Source organism: Sciurus carolinensis, chromosome 14 (genome assembly GCF_902686445.1).
Source record: "Sciurus carolinensis chromosome 14, mSciCar1.2, whole genome shotgun sequence".
NCBI lineage: Eukaryota > Metazoa > Chordata > Mammalia > Rodentia > Sciuridae > Sciurus > Sciurus carolinensis.
Genome location: NC_062226.1, coordinates 5,230,417 through 5,255,806, shown reverse-complemented (window position 1 = coordinate 5,255,806; position 25,390 = coordinate 5,230,417). Strand labels below are relative to the sequence as shown.

Genomic DNA, 25,390 nt, shown 5'->3' with positions numbered 1-25,390 from the left:
GGAGCAGGACTGCAGCTGTCTAGTCATGTCATGACCTTGAGTCATGAGCTAACTGGCAGATTTACCAGAAGAGTGGAAAAGCACATAATTTTCAAATAGGCACTATTTGCATATAATGTCTTGCCTGCGGATTTGGCAGCATCTGTGCCCGCCCGTGTGTCACTGGTGATTTGGGTTGTGCTGCCACACGCCTTCCAGGAGGGCGCGACTTTGCAGGCCACCAGTGGTGTTAAGGAGTATTGCTTACCCTTCACGCTCTGGGCTTTGGTTGGGGTTTTATTTTTTTCTCCCAGGAAATCGGCCTTATTGGGCAGCTCCAGAAACACAGAGTAGGCAGAGGACCAGGCGACAGCCTTCCCTCTTGGTGTCATGCCCACAGTGGCACTCTGACCTGACCAGTGGGGGAGGGGAGGCTGCGTGGCTCCGCGCCTGCTGCTGCTGCAGCAGTGGCACTGACTCTTCTCGAGGTCACCGCTCCTTGCAGCGGGCTCTTCTCTGTCTTCTGGACATACAACTCTGTGTAGGGTGCTGTCTGGGGACGAGAGTCCCAGGCATGCCATGGTGGTCTCCCCAGTTGAGCTCCAGGTCCTGGTCTGGTCAGTGAACCGCCTCCCATGGTCCAGCATAGCAACCGCCCTCCCTCCAGCGGGTTGCCAGTCACGTTGCTCCTGGCTCCTCTGTGGGTGACAACTGGCACTGCATGTGCGTGCAGCCTTGCTGACCTGCTCATGGACAAGAGCCCCGCTCCAAGCCAGAGCGCCTACCGGGAGGGCAGCCCTAAGAGCCAGCCATTCCTAAAAACTGCTCTTGCTTAAGCCCTAGAACAGCCACACTGGGGGAGGCCAAGGCTGAGAAGAGGAAATCTGATTAGAAAACACCACACAGGCCTCAGGTCTGGGAGAATGTACCTCTGAGAAGACAGGGCCAGTCTTCCTTAGAACCTTTCTTCTCCACACCTGGGCAGGGCCAGCAGCACTCCCAGGGGCCAGTTGACAGGTGGATAGATGAGGTTGCACACAGAGTTCATCAGGGCACTTCCTGCACCTCAGTTCATCCCGACTGGTTTGTTGTATATGTAAATGGAAGAAGCCTCTTTGAAAGAGTGGTGGGAATATTTAAAGCAAAAGTAAGGGAGCATCACAGGATAGCATTAGGAATATTTCCAGTTAACAAATCTAGGTTGCTGTCAGTTTGAATGATAAGGTGAACTGTGATTCCAGCAGAGGGAGACAAATTCACAGTAATTTTTCTGAAAGAAAAGAGAAGGAATTGTTTGCACTGTGTGGGGGGTGGGGGGAGAGAAAGATGCCTTTGAAAGCCCTGTGGTCCCTTCTACAGGTTAATGTCTTTCAAAATCTTTATACAGTGGCTCTTTTAGAAGAGGGTCAGTAGCTATAAAAGCAAGTGATATTTCTGAAACAATCTCACTGTGCATGGTTTATTTTGTGGCAGTTTAAAAAGAAAAACTCAACTCTTCTAGAAAGCTTCATTAGAGAGCTATGTTTTGAGTATCTTCTTGACTAAGGAGGGATCTGAAAGCCCCGGTCCTGGACACGGGCAGCTGCAGTCCCTGCATCCTGGAGGGTATTCACTCTCCAGCCCTTGACATTAGTGTGTCACCCTGGTAAATCACAGCCCTCCACGCCAAAGCCAGCATGGTCTGCTGAGCACGGCAAGAGCAGAGTGGACTTGGAGGAATTAAATAGCCAACAGGGTGGTAATAGGGATGAGTTCTGCCCGTGCAGCTTGACGCAGCAACTACGAGCCTGATTTAATTGACATTAAGAGCAGCTAGCTGTTTTTAAAGAGCAATAAAATTGTTTCTGAGTTCCTGTCTCTGAGCCTGAGCCAGTGGTAATGGGCTGGTCATGCTTCACTTGTGCACACGGCTGACCCACGCAGGAGCGCTCTGAGGGAAGGTTGCCCCGTCCTCTGGAGGTGCCATCAGGAGCAGGTGGCCCAGCCAACTGTGCAGGAAGGGCACAGCAGCTCTTGTTCGGCAGAGGCAGGAGCAGTGTGCAGGTTCCGCCTTCAGTGGAGCTGGGGAAGGCATTCCTTCAGGAACCTCGCTTTCCAGACACTACCGTGCCCAGCCATCTTTCTCGGACAGACTCCACAGAGAAACAGGTGCCCTGCTGCCTTCGTTACCTCCACAGCCAGGTCGTTACAGCTGGTCAGGCCCTGCTGGTTCCCACTGCTTGCTTCTGGTCTTGACGGTCAATTCGGAAGTCAGTGGCCCGAGTCACAAAGGGGCTGATGGAAGTAGGCCACAGCAAAGGTTGTGTGACGACCCACTGCCAGGGCCACTGCTGGAATACGTGAGGCAGGGTAGGACAGGGTCGCATTGTCCGGGGCATTTGCCTGTATCTTCCTCTCCCCCTGGCACTTAGATACCGTGGACTCGTGCCGTGTGCCCTATAGGGACACATGTGGGTCTGTAAGGGAGCTGTGGCGACTGCCTCCTGGGAGCCCATGGCACAGCCTGTGGGTGCAGCGCAGCTCCTCGTCGTGAACAGCCCTCTTCAGCAGTGCAGATCTGTCAGCTTTTCATCGCCGTGACCAAAACAGCTGACGAGAAAACCTTACAGGGGGACGTTTATTCAGGACCCAGAGGTCTCAGTCCTTGGTCAGCCAGCTCCATTGCTGTGGGCCCGAGGTGAGGCAGAAGGGTGTGGCAGAGGAAGGCAGCCGACCTGGTGGTGGCCAGGAAGCAGAGCGAGAAGGGGGACGGGCAGTTGGGAAGATGCCCCCATCCACGCACAGCCCCAGCGTCCCCCTCCTCCGCTGTGTCCACCTGCCCATAGTCACCACCCAGCGAGCCCTTGCCTTCACAGTCCAGTCACCTCACCTCTCACTCCTGCAGTAACAGGAGCATGGGGGACGCCTCACACCCTCGCCTGCAGCAGCCTGCCACCAGCTCTCCTCCCCCAGGGCAGGAACACTGAAGATTCTTGGAGTGATTGTTATGGTCAGCGTGTCGGGAGTCCTTGGAGTGGCACCTTCACACATCTCTGCACACAGCAAACTCCACCAGAGACAAATCCCCAAGTGTGCAAGCCACCTTTGACCCATTACCCTGGGAGGGAATCCAGAAGCTCAGGACAGAGGGGAAAGCCAGTGCCTCCAGGGGAGTCACCTGTGCACGGCAGCGTGGCCGTTGATGGGGGTGGCCCAGGCCCAGTGGATGTAGAGGTTGTGGCTGTGTGAAGCACGCCTTTTGTCTTGTCCCTTCCTTCTGCAGGAGGACACCATGGAGGTGGAAGAGTTCCTGAAAGAAGCCGCGGTCATGAAGGAGATCAAGCACCCGAACCTGGTGCAGTTGCTGGGTGCGTGGGGCTCAGCAGGGAGGGCACGCTGAGGGACCCAGGTGCTGCAGGAGGAGCCTCCAGCACCCTTGGGGGTTGAGCAGGACGTGTGCTGTGTGTGTGAGAGAAAGAGGATGTGTTTGTGCTGTGTGTGAATCCCTTCTTGGCTTCTGACACAGAGGAGCTTTCAGGCACTTTCTCACTGAAGCAGATGTAAGTGGACATGACGTAACCATCTGCAGGTAACCTGCCTGTGATCTGGGTCACTAGATGTGGGCCTGGTCTTCCTTCTGTTCTCACTGGCAGCCTGCCTGTGTCAGTTAGGACTGGTGGACTTGAGACAAGAGGGTGGTCTACCACAGGAGCATGGTCTCAAGCGGCAGGTGCTTAGAGCCATAGGAGAAGCTGAGCACCGGGCACAGGGGCAGTCAGAATTGGTTCTGAGCCAGGCCTTGGCCAGGTGTGTTCAGTGGGGCAGAGCCATATGCTGAAGCCCCCCATGTCCTATTGGCAGGGGTCTGCACCCGGGAACCCCCGTTTTATATAATCACCGAGTTCATGACCTACGGGAACCTGTTGGACTACTTGAGAGAGTGTAACCGGCAGGAGGTGAACGCAGTGGTGCTGCTGTACATGGCCACGCAGATCTCCTCAGCCATGGAGTACCTGGAGAAGAAAAACTTCATCCACAGGTAGGGCCCTGCGAAGCCGCCCTTGCCAAGACCTCGAGTATGGGCCGGGCAGCCTCCAGCAAAAGCCCCCACCTGCAGGCCTTCAGCTCAGCCTCTGATGCATGTGCTGGCAGCTCCTGGCCTCAGGACAGAAACGCAGCTAGGTCCCTGACGGCGCTGCTCTGGGTGTCATCCAGGATAGACTCAGCCAGGCCTAGACCCTGGGCCAGCGCAACAGCTCAACCCCAGAGTAAGAAACATTTCACTTCTGAACCGTTTTGAATCAGTGAAATGGTAAATGAAACTCACAGAAGGCATCCTTCCTACTAATCACAGCTGCCTTGGAAACCGAGTGCTCATTGTTTCTCGAGGCCAGTGCTCCTCCGTGGTGCCTCTTCTGAGGGCACCTTGCTTTCATTCAAGCTCACGGTGACAGCAGCACATGGTTGCTGCTGCCTGGTTCAGGGACATTTCCGCAGTGTCAGAAATGCGCGTGCAGACCTCAGTCAGGCTCAAGGCCTGGAGCCTCAGGCCTTTAGGAGAGTCCAGGTGCCACGGTGTCGAGCTTGCAGGTGGATGTGGCTTCCCAGCAGAGGGATGCCTACACGGGACAGGGCCTGGTAGGCTTTGCAAGAGTCGTTTGTGTGGATTGTTGTCCACGACACTGTCGACCTTTCCTACCCAATTAGCTCAAGTGTGAAACCTCTACATGAGATTTCTTAGCAAGGAATAGAGTAGCGCATGTGAAATGCCAGCAGCTCCTCCTAAGACGGATTTTCTATGCTCCAGAGGAGCCCAATCCTGATGCTCCTGTCACTCAGCAGAGCAAACCCTCTGATGCTGCAAATTGAGATTTCTTGACTCCTGGTTTGCCTTGCTTGGCTAGGTCTGTTCCTTCTCCATTCAGACAAACTTTAAATGCTTTACCAAAATCCTATTAGGACCACTTCCTGCATTTAATTCCTCTCATTGCTGGTGATCAAGCTATCTCTGCAGCCATCGCCTTGAGCTGCCTCCTCACCTTACCCTGCATTCCAGCTTGCCTGTGATTTCATGGTTAACATCCATGAACCAAAGATCAGGCAGCTACCTCCCTGGGAGAACCGAGGTGAGAGGAAACGGATCACGCAGGAGTTGTGGAGCGTGATGGAGCAGCACCAGGAAGTATCAGAGCAGGGAGCCCAGTCTGGGTGGAGTGCCGCAGGCTGGATTTCACTCTTCCTGTGGAGTTGGGACAGGATGTGGGGAGGCTCACTCTGGGATGTGGCTGAGCGTTTGTTCCCTGTGCCTGGCACAGCCTAGCAGTCGCCACACTTAGATAAGACCCTCTGTTCTCAAGGTACCTGCAGACGCGCTCTACGTGTCAGTTCATTACCACTCCCCATAGTCCTGAGAGGTGGGCAGTTACTCTCATCTCACTTTATGGCTGAGGCACTTGAGTCCCAAGGTAATCAACTTGGTTCAGGTGACAGGCCCAGGGACTCTGTTCCCAGCACTGGCCTCTGCTGCTCTCACCACGCTGGAGCCCCAGCTGTTTGCTGAGGGACTGGCGCTGCTCCCTGGAGCATATGGAAGCTTCCTGGACAGACTGCTTTCCCAGTGTCATGTTGCACCTTTGCTCAGCACTGCTGGGTCAGAGGCCCTCACGGATGTCCTTCTTCCCTTCTCAGAGATCTTGCTGCCCGAAACTGCCTCGTAGGGGAAAACCACTTGGTGAAGGTGGCGGACTTTGGCCTGAGCCGACTGATGACGGGGGACACCTACACAGCCCATGCTGGAGCCAAGTTCCCCATCAAGTGGACTGCACCCGAGAGCCTGGCCTACAACAAGTTCTCCATCAAGTCTGACGTCTGGGGTGAGGCCTCCCTCCGCCTTCCACCCCTGGGTTCGATTCCATTTCTTTCTCTTCACTGCTTATTTCCCTGTCTTATTTTGTTTCTTTCTCATTTTAAAATCCTTTCTCCCTTTTTCTTTCCAAACCCAGAGAGCCCAGAGTAGCTTGCTGACTGGTGGAGGGAGCATGCCATCTCACATGGCCATTCTCAGTTTGCTACCTGGGCTTGCCGGGGCAGCTAGCCGGCCCTGCCGGTACCCAGAGTCTTCCTCTGGGCAGGGAATTTTGCTAGTGTGGTTTGGGCATTTAAAAGAACATTTGTTTCTTAAGTTTTGTGACAATTTTTTTTCTTTTAAGAAATCTTTTTTAAAGAACTCTTTGTTAAGACAATTTTAAGTATTCACTGAAGAAGATAGTCAAAATGAGCGCCTGTATCCATCACCCAGCCATAATGGTCGTTGGCTCATGGTGGTCCTGTGTCCTCCACACCTGCCCACTTCCCTGTCCTACGTTAGGATGAAGCAGACCCCAGACATCCTGTTATTTTGCACATAGATATTTTAGTGTCCTCTCTTATAGATGAGTTTTACTAGCATAACCACCATGCAGCCCTCAAACTTGGTGGTAATTTCTGAATATTATCAAATATCCAGCATTCATATTTCCAACTAAACCACAAAAAATCATACTTTCTTTCACAGTTTGAACTGAGATTCAAATATGGTTCACATCACATTCATTGAACTATCCTGTAAGTCTCTCTGACCCTTAAGTCAGTCCCCTCACTGTATTTCCCTTGCTATTTATTTATTGAGGAAGCACTGTCATTTGTCCTTTAGAGTCTCCCGTATTCTGGATTTTGCTCATTGTGTCCCTTGGTGAGGTCTGTTGTGTGCCTCTGGTTCCAGAGTCCTAGTGAATGGAAGTCATGGTCATGTCCAGGTAGCATGACTGCATTCAGGCTGATTCTGTTTCACTAACAGTGCATCAGAGAAGGTGGCGTGCTCTTAGGTCCACAGGTACAGAATGCTTGGTTTTCTTTTTTTAATTTTTTTTTAAAGCAACTGTGGGTGCCCAGTATCTAGATTCCCTGGTTTTCTAGGAATTGCCCTGTGGCACTCTCAAGTTCTGTCATTCTTTACTCATCTGGTAGCCACATACTTTTGTAAAGAAGGACCTGCCCACATCTGCTTGCTTATCAGTGGTGCAGGTCCTCTGGGAAGGGTGGGGTGGACACTGTTCTGCCTTTACTTACTTCTTTTCTAAGTAATAGTTTGTCTCTTAACATGCTTCTGTGGTGACCAATTAGATTTCTTTTTTTTTTTTCTCTCTTTTGTGGTGCTGGGTATTGAACCCAGGGCCTTGTGCATGTGAGGCAAGCACTCTACCTACTGAGCTAGACCCCAGCCCCCAATTAGGTTTCTGTTGTGTGTCTTTTGTGGCATTATTATGAGCTCTTGGATTTACACACATGGACATGTTCTGAGCCATCGTGGCCGTTTTCCTGTCGATCCTCAGACCGTCTCCTCTCTAGCCAGTGGAGCATGGCTCCCAGTCCTTTGACATTGCCCTCCACACATCTGCGCTGTATGGGACCATGAGGTAGTCCAGGTTCCTTCCTGCCCGAGACCTGAATCTTCCTCCAAGGAGTCCTGGTTCTGTTGGTGAGAAATGGGATTTCAAGTCTTTCAGAAGATTTGTATGGAATGTTTAGAGTTGGAAACCCAGGGTGTAGAGATAATCCTGTGTACCCAGAAACCAGAGGTGGCCTGCCACAGGCACAGAGCTGGGAGTAGAAGGTGGTGCCCTCCACCCCATGGTCCTGCAGAGGCCACTTCGCAGAGGGGCGGACCTAGTTACCCTCTCTCCTCAGCCTGGCTTGGTCTGTGGTGTGAGTAGACAGTCCCATCCTGCCCCCTGGGCCTGGGCTGTGGTACTTAAGAGCCTACTGAGGGGTCAGTGCCTGGGCTGCTTTTGAGGGGTGACTTCTGATGTCTGCCATACAGGATGCCAGATTTCAATGCAGCATAGTCAGACCTCACACATCTCAATCAGCCTTTCTCTGTTTTCTTTTAGCATTTGGAGTATTGCTTTGGGAAATTGCTACCTATGGCATGTCACCTTACCCAGGAATTGACCTGTCCCAGGTGTATGAGCTGCTGGAGAAAGACTACCGCATGGAGCGCCCAGAAGGCTGTCCAGAGAAGGTCTACGAACTCATGCGAGCATGTGAGCTTCCCAGCACATTCTAAACAGCCTGTGGCTGTTGTGAGAAACTCCAGTACTGCAGGAGCATGTGGCTGTCAGCCGAGCCTCCCTCTGCTCTGTGCTTCCGCTCTTCAGGAGCTCCTACTGCAGCAGCTTGCTGTGTATTTCTCAGACTTTTTTAGTGCTTCAACATGCCTGTGTTATAGGTGACATACATGTGAGTTGTTTGTTCTCATTTTTCAATGGGAGAGTTGGATACCAAACCCAGGTTTCTCATTGCTAAGTAGGGATTCCTGGGCCTACCTCTGAACATTTTGCTCTCAGAGCCAAACAGTGCAGGCGATGCTTACCCAGTCAGTTATACGCTGTTTACACATGCCAGCATGTGTGTGTTTGCACACTTGGGTGATTTCAACATGTTGTGTGAGGTGTGCGTGATCATTGTTCCCTCGACTCCTGTGACCCACTTAGTGCAGCAGGCTCGCCTCTCCTTCTCCGTATGTTTAGACCTCCCCACCCGACTTTCATTTGTGCGTAGCTGCCCAGCTTCCCATTCAGTGACTCGGTTCATTCCTCCAGCCCTCTGGGGACAGGCACTTGGTGGTGTTGTGTACTTGCTTGGTTGTCGCCGTCATAGGCAAGGCAGGAGCAGACGTCCTTGTGTGTGTTTCTGTGCACTCACCTGGTATCTGAAAGCTGCATTGTTCAAAGAAGCATGCATTTTAGGTTTTGATAAAGTGCACCAAACTGTCTCCCAGCAAAGGTAGTGCCAATGTGCACTCCCTCAGGAGCACCGAGGGCGAGTGCTGGTGCTCTGCACACTGGCCTGTGTTTATCCCACCCTCCTGGTCTTGTTCAGTAGTGTCTCTCTACTGAAGAAGTTTCAGGCTCAGATAGCCATGAAGTAAGGGTGAGGTAGAAACAGACTGTTTGGCTCGTTCACTCTCCACACCTGCAACAGTGGGACTGGGAAATGTATTTGTAAATGCAGTTTTTACTGTTAGTCTCTCTGGGGTTTTGCAGTTCATGTTCCTACCAATTTGTAAAGTCTTCTTGAACTCTTAATGTCTGTAATAGGACACAGTGGCATTTCTTATTTTACCTTGTCACAGCTTCATTTGACAGCAGGTTTGGGATCCCTCTTTCCAGACCATCCCTTGGGAGTTGCTCCCCGACACTTCTAGCAGGGCCGTGTGGGTGGTCTGACTGGGCCTTTCCCCCACAGGTTGGCAGTGGAGCCCCTCTGACCGACCCTCCTTTGCTGAAATCCACCAAGCCTTTGAAACGATGTTCCAGGAATCCAGTATCTCAGATGGTAAACCCCCGGGTGCCTGCCGTGGGTGAGAGGTTGGACTGGGGCAGGTGTGTGGCTCTAGCCTGGGACCCACGGTTTACTCCTGGCAAAAGTGCACAGGTCAGCAAGTTTTCTGAGCCCGGAAAGCAGGCCACAGGCATTGTTGGCACTGGGCTGTCTTTGGTGGCCCTGTAGAATTCTGGAAAATGCCAAGTGCTGTTCCTTCAGCACTGTACCCCTTCTCTGTAACTGCATTGATGCCCACTGATACCTTGAAAAAGGGAGCCCATTCCGAGCTGACACCATCACCGATGGCTGCTGGGTCTTGTGTGTGTGATTTTTAGAGGTGGAAAAGGAGCTGGGGAAGCAAGGTGTGCGAGGGGCTGCGAGCACCTTCCTGCAGGCCCCAGAGCTACCCACCAAGACCAGGACTTCCCGGAGAGCTGCTGAGCACAAAGATGCCACCGATGTGCCTGAGACACCCCATGCTAAAGGCCAAGGAGAGAGCGGTATGTTCCCAGCCCACCCACACTGAAGGGCAGGCAGTCCCTCATCAGGTCCCACTCAGCAGGGAGGAAGGCGCTCATCTCCCTACAGAATTGTCCAGGAGCCATCAGCATCCTGGTTGGCTCACTCGGAAGGCAGAGGTGTTACCAGGCCTCTTCATTTATTATTCACCACATTTAGGGGCACCTTTCAGGGCAGATGGTGGCAGTTATAACTATTGAACAAATGGAGAGTGGCTTGTTGTGAACGGCTGATAGGAGACTCCATTGGAGCTGAGTGGAGCCAGGAAACACCTGTGAGACAGCCTCTGTCCTCCTGGCTTCTGGAAAGAGTATCTTTGTTGCCCACTTCCCCAGGGAACCAGGAAGCTGGGGTCAGTTTAGGAGGGGCCTCAAGATCTTACCACGGATAATCTTAGCAAACAGTTACCCAGTGCTTCTGCATGCAAGCCAGGCTCCTGTCTGAGTCAGATGACTGGGTTCTGCTCGAAATCACCAAATCCAGGAGTCTAAGGGTGGGCCAAGCATCTGTGTTTGTAGAGGCTCCTGGCAGATGCCAACAGACTGGGCCAGTGGGAAGCGGCAGGACAAAGCCAGGTTCTAATTGAGATCATGAGGGCTGTTCACTCCTGCAGAATCCACAGACCCAGGTTTTCTGTCATTACCCATATCAGTAAGAGAGTGGAAGGGCCCGCCTGTACCCTGTACCTGAGGCACGTGGGTACACTGTGGGGAGGAGAGCATGCGTGGTAACACACCAGCGGCACCTGTCAGAGGCTTTTGCAGAAGTCCAGATCCCAAGGCCTGCCTCCCCCGCCCACTCTCTGGCTGCAGCATCCAGGCTTCACAGGGTCCTCTCCCTTCATCCCTCTGGTGGTCCCCTTGATTCCAGGTGGTGGAGCAGTGGAGGGGAGGCCCCCGTGGTCATATTGTGCTTAGTAAGAGCCCGGGGGTCAGCAGTCAGGTTCACTCATGCCATCAGTGATCTTCTGAGCCAGGGATGGCAGGCGGCTCTTCTGCCCTGAATCAGATACGTAGACCTTCACTCTTCACCGCCTTCTCCTGGATTGAAGTTTGAGGTCCTCAGCCATCTTGGCTTCAGATGTCCCATGTGCCACCTGGACTTCTGACAGGCACGCCTTGCACCTCTGTTGTGAGCCTCAGGGTGCGACAGACAACCTCTCCTTGAGGCCACCACTGGGGGCTTCCGTCATTCACAGACAGGACCAAAAAGGTTTCGTGTGGGGGCCAGGGAGGAGCTTAGTGGTAGAGCACCTGCCTAGGATGGATTAGGACCTGGTTTGATCTACAGCACCACCAGAAAGAGAAAAGGCTCGTCACATGAACTGGCCTTCGTGTGTAGAGGATGCCCGTGTAAGTTGTGGAAGGCCACGTCTCCACCCGCTGCTGTGTGCCCTCTTCCTCTAGGTGGTGCCTTCTGAGAACCTCTACTGTCTGGCTGGTCTGAGCCACCCTCTGACCCCTTGCTTGACCTTGTCACTCATTGCTTTACTGACCACACTGGAGGGACTCCAAGCTTTAGAGTAAATGGTGCTGGGATGAGAAGGCCAGGGCCGTCTTGCACTGAGTCCTCCGTCTTCAGGGAACCCAGCAGCTGGTGGCTCAGAGAATGAGGGCCAGAGTGCTGCACTTGCCTTCTCATTCACCTCCTCACAGGCTGTGGGCGCTCCTGTCCCACAGTTTACAAGAGGGCGAGTTCTGGGGGTGACTGAAGAGGTCACCCAGAGGTACAGAACCCAGCCATCATCGGCCCGGCCCACTGCATGCCAGGAGGCTCTGCTGGGAGCCGACCTGGGGCTGCTCACCTCTCGCTCTGTTTCAGATCCCTTGGACCATGAGCCTACGGTGTCTCCACTGCTCCCTCGAAAAGAGCGAGGTGCCCCCGACGGCGGCCTGAACGAAGATGAGCGTCTTCTCCCCAAAGACAGGAAGACCAACCTGTTCAGCGCCTTGATCAAGAAGAAGAAGAAGATGGCCCCAACGCCCCCCAAGCGCAGCAGTTCCTTCCGGGAGATGGATGGTCAACCAGAGCGCAGGGGGGCCGGCGAGGAAGACGGCCGGGAGACTAGCAATGGGGTGCCAGCTCCCACCCCCACAGACACAGCCGAGCCCACCAAGCCCCCAAAACCCAGCAATGGAGCTGGTGTCCCCAATGGAGCCTTCCGGGAGCCCGGGGGCTCAGGCTTCCGTTCGCCCCACCTGTGGAAAAAGTCCAGCACGCTGACCAGCAGCCGACTAGCAGCCAGTGAAGAGGAGGGTGGCAGCAGCTCCAGCAAGCGCTTCCTGCGGTCCTGCTCTGCCTCCTGCGTGCCCCACGGGGCCAAGGACACCGAGTGGAAGTCCGTCACGCTGCCTCGGGACCTGCAGTCCACTGGGAGGCAGTTTGACTCCTCCACGTTCGCAGGGCACAAGAGCGAGAAGCCAGCTCTGCCTCGGAAGCGGGCAAGCGAGAACAGGTCTGACCAGGTGACCAGAGGCACGGTGACCCCTCCTCCCCGGCTGGCAAAGAAGAGCGAGGAGGCCGCTGACGAGGTGTTCAAAGATAGCACAGGGACCAGCCCAGGCTCCAGCCCTCCCAGTCTGACTCCAAAGCTCCTCCGTCGGCAGGTCATGATGGCGCCCTCCTCTGGCCTCCCCCACAAGGACGAAACCGGGAAGGGCAGTGCCTTAGGGGCCCCTGCTGCAGCTGAGCCCCCACCTGCCACCAGCAGAGCAGGGGCAGGTGCTCCTGGGGGCCCCAGCAAGGCCCCGGCCGAGGAGTCCAGGGTGAGAAGGCACAAGCACCCCTCCGAGTCACCAGGGAGAGACAAGGGGAGACTGTCCAAGCTCAAGCCTGCCCCGCCACCGCCCCCAGCCTCCACAGGGAAAGTGGGGAAGCCCTCGCAGAGTCCAGGCCAGGAAGCAGCAGGGGAGATGGGCGCCAGCGCGAAAGCAAAGCCCACCAGTCCGGCTGTGGATGCTGTGAGCAGTGACACCACCAAACCCAGCCAGCCCGGAGAAGGCCTCAAGAAGCCTGTGCTCCCGTCCACACCCAAGCCGCCCTCGGCCACCAAGCCTCCTGGCACCCCCACCAGCCCAGCCCCTGTCCCCTCGGCGTTGCCCGCAGCATCCTCAGCACTAGCAGGTGACCAGCCGTCATCCACCGCCTTTGTCCCCCTCATATCAACCCGAGTATCACTTAGGAAAACCCGCCAACCCCCAGAGAGGATCGCCAGCGGCACCATCACGAAGGGCATGGTCCTGGAGGGCACTGAGGCCCTGTGCCTCGCCATCTCCAGGAACTCGGAGCAGATGGCCAGCCACAGCGCAGTGCTGGAGGCCGGCAAGAACCTCTACACGTTCTGCGTGAGCTACGTGGACTCCATCCAGCAGATGAGGAACAAGTTCGCTTTCCGGGAGGCCATCAACAAACTGGAGAACAGCCTCCGGGAGCTCCAGATCTGCCCGGCCACGGCGGGGAGTGGCCCCGCAGCCACGCAGGACTTCAGCAAGCTCCTCAGCTCTGTGAAGGAGATCAGCGACATCGTGCAGAGGTAGCAGAAACCAGGGGTCAGCAGCTGGAACTGCTTGTAGCCCGCCAGGGCGCACCCTGCCTGACAAAGGACCGGGGAGCTGGCACTTGGCCCAGGGCTCTGCGCCAGGTGGGACCTGGTCCCACAGCGTCCCACCCGACTACCTATGTTGTGCACCAACTGTCCTCCTGCATCGACTCCTCCGCAGCCTGGCCCCATGAGCCACCTCTGCCCTGGTGTCTGTGGAGTCCCCTTTCTGTGGACCACAGCCAGTACACCAGGGCCTACCAGGCTGGCCACCCCCTGGTGCTGGGACTAAGCTCTCAGGCCAGCTGGGAACAGCCTTGAGGGTCACCCCAGCCTCGGTTCTCTCTGGACCTTCTGCTTGGGCCGTGCCTCCACGTGCCATCGCCTCCACCTTCCCTGGAGGGAGTCTGCACCTGCTGTCCTGACCTCCCACGCTGAAGGCCTGTCTGGAGAACTCCGTCCCCAGAGGGTAGCAGGTGTGCGTCACCGGCCAGTCACTGCAGCCTCCTGCAGCTGTGGATTCAAGGGAACACAGGTGCTAAAACCAGCCAGCCCTGGAGGCCCGACAGGATCCACTGGGGGTCTCCACTGTCTGTCCTCCCTGCGTCCCAGCATCCAACTCTGGCTCCCTTGTGACACGCACTGCAAATCCTGGATAGAAAGCTTGAGTCCCGAGTGGGTCCTGAGGGCAGGAGTGGAGGTGCTGACCCAGGGCTGGGCCTGGGCAGGTCTGTGGCAGCCAGGCACCCTCCTTGCACACAGCCAGGTGCCCCAGGAGGCCTGGGTTTCTGACCAATCTCACTTCCCTGCCTGTTCCTCTGAGACAGAGGAGAGACTGACGGGGCCTCCCCTTGGTGACGAGGCAGTTTTCTGGGGATCCTGGAGCATTTCAAAGCTCTGGCCTCCGCACAGCCACCTGACCCAGCCCCCCCCCCCCCCCAGGAGTGCCGTGCTTCCCTTGACCCCCCAGCACAGGCACCTTGGAACTGCACGTCTTTTATTTAATCGCCGTGAGCAACACTGGCCCTGTGTTCCTGAGGGGCCATCAGGGACTGATGAGACAACCACAGAGGGGAAACCCCAGCCTTCCTCAGCGCCGGCCAGGCTGGCTGGGACGGAACCCGTGCACGCTGGTGCCTCAGCTGAAGAGCGGGCAGGTGCAGCCTGGCAAGGCCCTGCTCGCACACCCACCACCTAGCTCACATGTGAGTTTTCTGGAAAAGATGGTTTCCTCTGGATCGTGTTTATGCGGTTCTCACAGTGTCTCACCTCCGTGCCCCCGCTGGCTATGGCTCAGCAGGAGGCACCAGCACACCGCCAGCGGCCTTGAGACAAAGCCAGACACCCTCCCGCCCCCGACTGCCGAGTCCGCGAGGTACTGGTCTCTCTTCTTACATGATGTGCCACTATATTTTGCATTTATACTTTGGTATTACACTCTTTTGTAGACTCGCTCTTTTATAAATGATGTGTACATAGTTTTCCACTGTACTCCCTTCTGGATGCCGAGGGTGTCCCCTTTTCTCTCCCTTGGTCCAATACCTTTTTGTTTCTGTATATGACTATGTTTTTTTGTTTGTTTGTTTTTAATCCAAATCTCTCCTCTAGTATTTTTGAAATAAATGTTTATAAAATTACTGGCAGATTGCTTTTGTCTGTGACTCCTGTCCTTCGTGGGCTTTGGTTCCTGGGCTGAGGCCCAGCAAGTGTTGTTTCATGGAGCAGTGGTGGTGGGTTCCCACGGGACAGCACTACCCACCCACCCAGCATCATCCACACCCTTGTCCCGGGCCAATTTTTTAAAGTTTTTTTAGTCGATTATTTATTCTTTTATATGCAGTGCTAAGGATGGAACCCAGGGCCCACACATGCCAGGCAAGCGCTCTGCCCACTGAGCCCCAGCCCAGCGCCTGGGCCCATTTTGCAGGGGCTTCACCTGCTGTGCACTCAGGCCCTTCCTGGGTCCTTGGCACCTACTTGCCAGTTGCCTGGCTCTCATCAGGCTGTGCCCCCATCCAAGCCACATCTGACTGGCATGTCAGGCTACCACATTGTCATCGAAGTCGGGGGAGGAGGCCACGTCCTAAGGCCCTCACTGGCTGGGGAAATTCCATGGGGTGCCTTTTTCCCTTTTCTTTTGAACCCACTTTCTGAACCCACCTGCAGCCCCCATGGTAACCCCTGGTCACTCACATTGGACATGCCAGACATGGCATTTCTTGGAGGAGCAGAAATGTGCCAGCCTTGGGAACCTCCAAGGGGCTGCCCAGTGTGGGGTGCTGACCTCCCTCCACCAGCCTCTGCCACAAGCTGGTTGACCCTCAGCAGGGGAGGTGGGCAGTAGCACTTCTGCAAATGGTGCTTGTGAAGCCCCAGACTTGTCACAGGGCCCAGGTCCTGCTCACCAGAGCATCCAAAGAGCCTCTTCTCAGATGGCCTTGTAGTGAGGGGCGGAGGCCACATGGCTCCTGGGGAGCACTGCAGGCAGCAGCAGGCATGGGCTGCAGCCCTCGCTGGTGGAGTCGGGCACTGGACCTCCCGGGGCCTTGCCATGGCTGACAGGGTCTTCCTCAAGAGGTGCTCTGGGTCTGAGAAAAGACTTGGAGCCGTCTGGTTACACCACAACTAGCGACTGCTCCCTGTGTGGAAAGTGGACCGTCCCTGTGGCCCTCGCAGCGTCCTCTGGTGTGTTAGCTGACTCAAACAAGGAACAAGACCAGTCACCTTAGCAGATGTGCTTGTGTGGCAAATGAGGACCTGCCATGTGTCACCTGACCTTGCACATTTAGTCTGGTCTGCCGTTCTAAGACAGTGGCCTCTTAGCCATTTTCAGGTGATAGACCCTCGTGAGAGTCTAATAGAAATCGCATTCTGGCTCCGGAAAAATGTGCGTGTGTGCACAGGTGCAGCGCTTTCTGGGTGACTTTTGAGTCCTGCCCCTCAGGCCCTGAACCAGGAAGCACCCAGGAGCCCAGTGCACCCAGGGGCCAGCAGCTACTGTTGATGCTGTCGCTGTCACAGAACGTGAGCTTAAGAAACTAAAAATGACCCACATGCCATCAGAGAGGATAGGATAAACCGCAGGGTGTTCTCGTAACAAGGGCACAGTTAGGACTGCCCCCCTCAGACCTGCTGGAACCATGCAGGACCTGGGCAGGAGCCAGACGGCAGGGTGGAGGAGGGCTGCCTGGGGTGGGGGGACAGCTCTGGGTCAGTCTGGATGTCACTGGCTAGCAGCTTGGGAAATGTGGTCAGCTTGGGTTGGTGCACGTCATGGTGCACGCTTGACCACCTGAAGGCTTTCACTGGAGACACTGCCCATGTGGAACCTTCTTGCTCTTCAGTGGGGAGGGTCTTGTCACCGCCCTCAGTGGGCACAAAAGCTGAGGCTCAGCGGTGCGAAACTGCTTGGGGGTCACCCAGCTTGTGCTGCCTCAGGCTTACTTAGCAACGAGCTGTAGATGCCGCCTGAGACCCTGTCTGGGAGGGTGTTTCCAAGGGGACAGCCAGCACAAGGTGGCAAGTGCATCATCAGGGCTGGATCCCAAGCAGCAGGTGACTCCCTCCTACCCACAACAGCAGTGACCCCAGGAACCTTTTTTATTTTCTGTAAGAATTTTAATTTTTGAAACACACAGGAAAATATAGACAGACGTCTCCATTTTTCCCCCCAGTACTGGGGATTAAACCCAGAGGGGCTCTACCACTGAACCACACCTAGCCCTTTCTATTTCCTGTTTTGAGAAGGGTCTTGCTAAATTGCCTGGAATCTCCTGCCTTAGCCTCCTCAATTGCTGGGATCACCAGCAAGGCCCTTGTGCCTAGCCTTTTCCGTTCATTTTATGTATGTATGTATGTATTTAGAGACAGGGTCTTGCTAAGTTGCTTAAAGTTTCATTAAGTTGCCCAGACTGGTCTTGAACTTGCAATCCTCCTGCCTCAACCCTCAAGTCTGGGATTACAGGCATGCGCCATGACACCTGGCTTCATCCATTTTAATACCTAAATGCCTTCAGAAGTGCACACCAGAAGGAATCCTTTCCCGGGTCTGAAGTAAACATAGAGAACAGCAGCAGACAGCTCTCACAGGTTCTGGTGGAAGGAGCAGGAGCTGCCCAGCCGGGGGAGAAAGCTGGGTGCTCGGGGCTGAATCCCTGCTCAAAGCAAATGCTTCCCAGAGTGTCACCTTCACAGCCTGGAGGGGATGATCTCCCTAGGGAGGAGCAAGTGGGGTGTGCTGGAGGTGAAGCCAGCGCCTTGCCCGAGCATAGGGAAGACAGTGGGCGGGGAGTTGAGAAAGTGCCACCGGTGTCATGGGAACGGGCGGGACAGGTCGGAGCCCTTAGCAGATTGGTGTTGAGTTCAGGTTGCTGAGCCCGTGTTACAAGCAAGCTGGGAAGAGCAGCTGTTGGGCTCTTGATGAACAGGGATGACAGCGCTCCTTGGAAGCTTGGTGCCCCCTTTTCTTCGTCCCAGCCAGGCCAGTCTAACCCTGCTGAGTGGAAGGCAGCCATTGTGGACCCGGAGTGGGGAGGGCTGTGCAGGATGGCGTCCTCCAGGGTCTCAGGCCTATGACCAAGTGCACATCCTTGGAGCAGAGGTTGGCTAGGGGAGGTGGGCAGGGCACCTGCTCCCGGGCGCCTCTGCCTCCCTCTGTCTTCACCTGGTCTGATGAGCGTGCAGGTGAGCCATGGCAAGGTGGCTTCAGAGGAGTGCCCCCAAGAGGAATGAGCACCCGGGCGACCACGCACGCCTGCAGGCAAGGGAGTGGGTGGGAATCCTATTCCCCTTTCTGTCTCCCAGCACGGCCATCCTCACAGGCGACTCCCGGGGGATGTGTCCGCCCCAGCGGTGTCCCGCAGCAAGCGATGATGGCAGCTTCACAGGAGCCCTCTGCCGCCGAGCCCCACCCAGCCCCGCAGGGCCTCCTGGATCCCCTCTTGCCCAGACAGTGGCAGAAGTCAAGGAGAAGGACGTGCCTCCCAGACTCGGGTACCCTTGCCTTGTCCCTATCACAGCAGCTCCAAGACCCAGCCCAGTCCCCAGGCGGCAGGGAGCCTGTTTGTGTGGACGTGGGGGGTGGGCACGCGGGAGAGGCAGCGTGCTGTCATGCGAGCAGGGCTGTCCCTGCGCTGCCCCCACCTCACCCACCGTCCTCTCCCCAGGCAGTGGCTCTTTTGTGGCTCAGATCTGTCGCCCTTAATGAAGTGGCTTTCTGGCTGCAGATTGAGAGCTGCTACTGGGGAACGTAAGTCCCTAATAGAACGGAAAACACTGAAATGCTCCAAGGGGCCAAGCTGGGCCCGGCCCAGTGTGGTTCTAAAAGGCTAATAAAAATCCACCAATTAATTGTGACAGCTCAATGGAAAATTATTCAATTGTGAACGGGTGAGCCGCAGCGCCGAGGGGGAGGGAGATGTTGCCATAGTAACATCAATACATGTCCTCATCTCCAGCCCAGGAGTGAGCCGCTTCTGACTGCTGCCTCTGACAGGGGACGGGATGCAGGGGACACTTGGCAGCCTTTGAAGGGGATGCTGTTCCTGGCCGCGGGCCTGCAGCCACTCCAGGCTGAGCGCCAGCCTTCCCAGAGATGGGATGTCATTTCCCTAATGCTCCCTGTTCTGTGGAAACCGGGGTTGGACCAGGCAGTGGAGGAGGAGACGGCGGCACGGTGGCTCCCTGTACCTTTGACCAGCTGCCAATTAAGGGGCTGCTAGGAGAGGTCCGCAGGCACACGCGGCAGCCTCTCCACCTCCCGGAGCAGAGGCGCTCGGAGCTTAGGAAGAGGAAGTGTCTGGGGCCCCGAGGACTGGAGGGAAGGAGCCAGCGCTTCATTATGGATTTGCAGTTGTTACAATTTTTATTTCAAAAGATACACACAACACATCCATATTTTGAACATTTGAAATGCAACCTTGCTAGAGTAAAAATGTGTTCCTTCCTAGTTCATTTCCCATGAGGTTCCTGGCTCGGCACACGGCTCTCCGCGAGGGACAGCGGCAGAGGGCTGGAGGGCGGCCGGAAGGGCAGCTCAGCCGCAGCAGGGCTCTCTTGCCAGAGGGATCTGGTGTTAATGGCATGGAGAACGAGATTGCTGCTTGTTGTTGTTTGTCTGGGCCCTTCTTTTCTCCCCTTGATCTCCACTCGGGAAGCAGACTCTGCACCCAGTGGAAGGCACGTGTCGCAGTTGCACTTGCATGTCAGCGGCAGCGTCCCTCTGGAGACTGTCAGAACCTGACTACCCCACAGTGGTGCTCAGTCGCCGCCCTCGGCCTGCTGCACAGCCAGCTCTGCCCATCTATATTCATGGCCCCACAGCCTCGCCCTGGCTCCTGCGGGAGCAGCCCGAGCCGCCACCGGCTCCTTCTCGCCTTTTTGACACAATGGCCTTTTTGTTTTTCTTCAGCAAGTTGGAAATCAAGAGTAAGCGCACACCTAACCGAGCCACTGCTAGGAGCTGGTGATAATGCTACTGTCCTCGGAGCCTTGGTCTTCGAGGCTGCAGGCGGAGGGCGGGCCGTGGAGACAGACGGGGCTGTCTGTGAAGAAGCCCTCAGGACGCCCGCACCTCAACGCCGGCCGAAGCGGAAGCGGAAGCCACCTTTCTTCCTGCTGTAGCCATTGAGCTCCTCAGCCAGGTGCCCTAACAGGCCACCCGCCTTCTCACCATCAGTGGGCAGGAAGCCAGTGGCCTTGCTGTCGTCCTGCCTGGCCAGGCGGAAGCCAGCCTGCTCTCCGCCTGAGGCCTGCAGCCCCTTGGCCCTGACAAGCAGGGTCTGTGCGTGTGGAGCCCTTGGCCACCGGGAGGAGCCCCATACAAAGTGGGGTCTGTCCCCCTGGGCCAGGTGGGCCCAGCTCACACCGGCTCCGATGCCGCCCACCGAGTCTGTGGGCTCCTTTCTGTCCAAAAGAGGAAAGCAGGCTCCCAGCGGCAGGAGCAGAAGGTAGGGCAGGGAGTAACGGCTCCTCACCTGACAGGAAAGAGCAGAGCGTTACGGCCCTGCGTCAAGCACACTCCGCCGTCTGTCAGCAGGGTTCCCACGGCCTGGGCAACCCTGGAAGGGAAGTCATTACCCAGCTGGGTGGCCCAGCGGAGCCCCGCTTCCAAGCAGCCTTGGGGACCAGGCCTTCCTTTCTTAGCAGGCTCAGGAGTTGGCGATGCCAATTAGGCTGGCTCTCCCTCCCCCGCGTCCCTGCTTCCCAACCGCCTCAGCAGCTCAGCACGGTCACGCCCAGGCTGCTGAGCGGCTCCAGCAGCCCAGGCCATCCCCGAGGGCCGCGGGAATTTGGATCCATTTTTCTTCCATTATAATTATTGACTCTCGGGCCCTATCACCTCAGCGCCACAGGGTAGGAAGTGAGAAGCATCGTCTCTGTTTCAACTTGACAGTGAGTGGGTCTAGCTAAGCTGGTTACTGGGACATTCTGTTGCTGTCACTAACATAGGAACAAGTGACTCCCAAGAGCAGGAAATGGACTTGGTGGCCCTGCCCCACCTCCGACACTCTCCTGGGGAGGAGCAGGTGACAGGTTCAGTCCCCGCCACGTACAGCGGGCGTCGTGCCGGGGCCTGAGCTCCACGGGTTCCCTATGGGACTGTGCTGCTGCTTCCTGGTGAACCTCACCTGTCGCCCTGCTGTTCCCATTTTTTCAGGCAAGGAACCACCAAAGAGGGATTGTGCCTGGGCTCTGGACTCACGGTTCTAGTGGCTGGGATGGCGTCTCGTTGTGCCAGGCCTGCAGGCCATGCTTTCAGTACACACCCTCCTACAGTAGGGGTGTCGTCCCCGCTCCATCAGCTCAGACGGGCCACCTGAGTGTCCAAGGTCCCAGAAGTGTGGCCCACCCTCACCTGCCGCTGTCCCCACATTCCCTCAATGCTCCTGCCTCCGCAGTAAGTCGCTCGCCCCTCGCACAGAGGAAGCCTTGGGTACTGACCAAGGGTGAGCGGGGGGCTGGCTCCTCCTCTGAGCAGTTGCTCTGAAGCTGGAAGAGAGAGCGCCAGCTTTGGAGAAGAGCCCTTTCCAGAAACTCCCCAGAGCTCTTTCCAGAAACGGCTCCCTTGAAAACATTTCAAAGTGAGCTCAGCCAGAAAGCTTCGAAAAATAGTAAAAGCAGCCTTGCTCTCTGCCCAAATCTGGCTCTCCAGGCTTCCCTGGCCACCGGGGCTGGAGCAAGCTCTGCTGCCCCAGGTATGCCCTCCCATAGGGCCTGGCAGACTGGGGCTTCTCAGGGGACAAGCACCCACTGCCCGTGCTCCTGATAAAAGGACCGCGGACCTAGGAGAACCCCACCTGGGTGGATGGGAATACCTGGGGGTGTCCTCCAGGTCTCCCAAAAGCACGCTTCCAGATGTGGAGCAGAAAGTGGCCACTCTCCCCTTTTGGGGAGTCACGGACGCCTTCAAGAAACGGGGCACACTTGCCCTTAGCACCATCTTTTTGGAAACCTCTGCACCATGAGAGCCAAGTGGAGGAAGAAGCGAATGCGCAGGCTAAAGCGCAAAAGAAGAAAGATGAGGCAGAGGTCCAAGTAAACTAGCTTGTGCACCGTGGAGGCCAAAGAAGTAGAAGTAAGGAATGCCAGAGGCTGGGGGCGTTGGTACAAGTTGTTGGACTGCCTGCTGCTGTCCACAGATTTTGTCTCAGTGGATTTAGAACTTACATCACCATCCCGTCGCCAAGACCACCAGTGAGAGAAGACCCACCTTGCTCATAACAGCCCCTATTGGTCCTTAACCCGGGACCTTTGGCATTCTGGACTAATTCTTGTTTCTCACTTGTGGCCAGTGTAACGCGTGTACAATAAATCATCCCTTCTGCTGTTTTAGCTGAAGAATCAAAAAGAAAAAAGAAAAAAGAAAAGAAAAGAAACAGGGGACATTCACCACTGAGCATGGGCCCAGCACAAGTGAGGCCTCCAGTTCCCCATGCCAGGAAGGGGCAGGAAGAGCGCCTGGTGGAAGACCATGCTCCTGGCAGAGCCGCTGTGGCCAGTCTCTGCTGCTGGGCTCTGGTCAGGTTCAGGTCTCCCCAGCCCTGGGCCTCCCCTGGGCCCTGGTTCTGTGCCCACTGCTGCCTGCCCGCACCCAGCTCCTGACCCGAGGCAGAGGCCTGCACAGGGCTCCTGTTGGGACAAGGCTATACTCACCATGCTGCCAGCTACTCCTAGGAGAGGGGTCCCTCCCTGGGCCTGGCACTAGGCTTGGCGGAGCTTCTGGGGTCCTGGTCTGGGAGGCCTGCTCCTGGCTTCTCCCTGCTTTATAGGCCCCTGGGGTGTCCCACCCCCATGCTGCCTGATTGCTGCGCATTCCTGACCCTGGGATTCCTTTGGGAGCACTGGTGGTGAAGGAGGGGGCAGTGCCGGCCGCACAATACAGACCAGTGCAGACAGGATGTGGCCTGACGAGAGGGGCGGACGCTGCCCTTGGAGAAGAGCGGCGGCATCATTAGCCACACTCTGGGCTCCCCCCGCCAGCCCCGAGTGCTCGGCCGCAGCTCCCATGCCACTCTTAATAATGTGTCCGGCACGTCTTTGTGGGGTTGGCCTCGCCGCCCTGAGGAGATGCCAGGAGGGGGGCTGCCCACCCCTACACCTCCTGCCCGCTGCTCTGGCAGGAGCCCCTGGTGAGCTGGAAATCACAGATGCCGCGAAGCCGGCCTGGCCGCTCCCCTCCCTCGGGAAGGCGAGAAGGGCCGCACGCTTCACCTGCCCCAGCCTGGCCCGGCACCAAGTCGGTGGTCCCCGGCCTGGTCCGGCTTTCCCACCCTCGCACAGCACCACCAGGCCCAGCACGACGCCCATTCCGACTGTTTTCAACCTCTGCTTCTGTCCTGCTGGGTGGCTGTGGCCTCTTGTCCCTCTGAGTCTCCTCAGAGAGTGATCCCATCACCTCCGGGTCACAGCAAGGGGTCCCCAAGGTGAGGCTGTTGACTGAGTGTGAACGGTGGCCAGGGTGCCGTGCAGGTCAGGTGGTCTTGTCTCCTGCTGCGTCCACACTGGTGCCCGCAGTGGGGACACGGCCTTTGCCACTCCCCAGCCTCCTGCCCCTGGTGGCTTCTCCCAGGTGACTCCGCGAGCAGAGTGCTTTGCAGCACCACCGTGCGTGTGGGGCCGAGGTGACGGTACGGTGGTGCCACCTGGACCACTCCATTTATTGGGGACCTGCCCTGGAGGCTGCCTGCAGGATCCACTCGGCCCTGATGTGGCCACTGACCGTTGCAAAGTCTGACGTGTCCTGCGTGTGTCCCTCTGCTGGGGCGCTCGCGGGTTAGCTCAGCACAGGGGCTGCCTGGGTAGCCAGGTTTCCAGCAGGTGGAGGCCGTGGGGACCCGCTCTCCAGGAGCCAACCGGGGCGGCGGTGCTTGGCAGGGGTGGCCCCGCTCTGTCAGAGGAGCACTGCGGGACACGGGAGGCACCCAGCCTCCCCTCGCCTGGCCTCGCTGACACTCAGCCGGTGTGCCACCTAGCCACAGCCTGGGGCTGCTGCTCACACCAGGCTGGAACGGAGCACAGAGGTTTTCCAGGGCCCCCCACCAGCTGGCGGATCACCTGCGTCTGGGGTGCTGGGGGCTCGCCGTGCCTGCACCCCTGCCTGTGTGCACACATGTGGGTGTGCTGGGAGGGGTGGGGCTGGCTGGCAGTGACGCTGGCTGCTGGTTGTTCGTCGGTCCCTTCTGCACTGTGGGTCCTTGGGCCAGATACATGACCTCTGTGCTGCAGTTCTTTGGGGTGTAGAATGAGAAGTTCTGGTTCCCAAGCTGTGCTTTGCAGGATGCCTTGGGGTCAGCTGTGGGGCAGGAGGGCAGCCGTGGGCACGTCACTGAAGGCCACCCCACACCCCAAGAAATGCTCTCCTTTGACCTACTGGGGTCCAAGAAGGAGCCTGCTCCGGAAACTCCCTCAGACCCAGGTCCCTAAGGCTGAGGCCTGTGGCTCTGGGTAGGGGCACAGGAAGTCCCAGGTTGGGTGCTAGATTGGGGTGGGGGCAGTCAGTGGTCTGCCTGGAGCCGTAGCAGACGTTGGATTTGGGATGTTGCCAAACTTCCTGACTCTGAGGACTGGCCAGATGTCCCCAAACCCTTGGCCCGAAAGGCAGCCTTCAGAGGCCGCTCCCGTCTCCTTCCAGCATCCAGGCTCCCCAACTCGAGAGCAGGCGGGGTCACAGCAGTGCCCCAGCTCCTGCTGCCTCTGTGACTGAGGCAGGGACTCCACTAGAACTGGGGCAGGGTCCGGGCCGCCTGGAAGCTCAGGCAGCGAGGCTGAGCCAGCAGGCAGCTGGCGGTGTGGGGCCTGCAGCATCAGGTGGACATGGGACCGAGGGAAGCAGCCTGGGGGCAGGGGCTGGCAGGTGGCTCCTCAGAGGCTGTGCGAGGTCCTGAGCCGTGGACCAGGCCACGTCCAACCTGTCGCAGCTGGCCCACAGCTGGGGCTCCTCGGGCGGCCTGTCCTGTTTCTCCACGTGCAGAAGCTGAGACGTGGAGTGAGCGGGCTGGGGGACACCGCCTGGCTGGATCTCAGACTCCTCGTATCTGCTGCTCCTCACGAGCCTCGTGTGAGCCCCAGCACTGGGTCCATACCTGGCCTAGCCGTGAGCCAGCCATGGTGTCCCTTGCTGAGCGGCAGAGCCCTCCAGGCTAAGGCCTGGCCCAGGCTCCTTTGCGCTCTGCTAGCAGCTAGGCCCACGTGCCTCAGCAGGGGCTCCTGGGCCTGAGTCCCTGGATGCCTGCAGCGGGCCCGGAAGCAGCAACCAGAGCCGCTGTTGACGGTTGGGGGCAGGGGAGGGGCTGGTTGGACACGCATTTCTTAATTTTGGGACGAGAGCTCTCTATGTTGCTGAGGCTGGCCTTGAACTTGCGATCCCCCCGCCTCAGCCTCCAGAGTCTCTGGGATTGCAGGTGATTGCGCTGTGCCTGGCAAATACTGGATGTTATCAAACAAACTCGGAGCATTGTTTCTCCCGTAACCCTCACACTGATCTCCATGCATCAACAGTCCACTAGGGACTGT

General features: G+C 56.9%; 2 protein-coding genes across 3 annotated transcripts in view; one reads left to right on the top strand and one right to left on the bottom strand.

The window, feature by feature from the left end:
- The window catches only part of Abl1 (ABL proto-oncogene 1, non-receptor tyrosine kinase), a 130,341-nt gene extending 115,326 nt beyond the window's left edge, over nucleotides 1-15,015 (top strand). For both annotated transcript variants that reach the window (XM_047525856.1, XM_047525857.1), the window contains exons 5-11: nucleotides 3,242-3,326; nucleotides 3,820-3,997; nucleotides 5,647-5,831; nucleotides 7,887-8,039; nucleotides 9,244-9,333; nucleotides 9,657-9,821; nucleotides 11,662-15,015. In XM_047525856.1, coding sequence (XP_047381812.1) covers nucleotides 3,242-3,326; nucleotides 3,820-3,997; nucleotides 5,647-5,831; nucleotides 7,887-8,039; nucleotides 9,244-9,333; nucleotides 9,657-9,821; nucleotides 11,662-13,376 — 2,571 coding nt within the window. In that variant the 3' untranslated portion in view covers nucleotides 13,377-15,015. The remainder of the gene's footprint in view (nucleotides 1-3,241; nucleotides 3,327-3,819; nucleotides 3,998-5,646; nucleotides 5,832-7,886; nucleotides 8,040-9,243; nucleotides 9,334-9,656; nucleotides 9,822-11,661) is intronic.
- Nucleotides 15,016-19,950: 4,935 nt separating this feature from the next.
- Nucleotides 19,951-23,185, bottom strand: Qrfp (pyroglutamylated RFamide peptide). Its single transcript, XM_047525449.1, has 2 exons — nucleotides 23,090-23,185; nucleotides 19,951-20,352 (listed from the first exon to the last, which is right to left on the bottom strand). The coding sequence occupies exons 1-2, from the start codon at nucleotides 23,183-23,185 to the stop codon at nucleotides 19,951-19,953; spliced, it is 498 nt and encodes a 165-aa protein (XP_047381405.1).
- Nucleotides 23,186-25,390: the final 2,205 nt, after the last annotated feature.

Coding starts and splice junctions, on each gene's coding strand:
- Qrfp (XM_047525449.1), bottom strand. CDS start 23,185: ATGGGCGTCGTGCTGGGCCTGGTGGTGCTGTGCGAGGGTGGGAAAGCC. Junction 20,353..23,089: donor GCCGGGCCAGGCTGGGGCAG/GTGAAGCGTGCG, acceptor CTTTCCTGTCAG/GTGAGGAGCCGTTACTCCCT.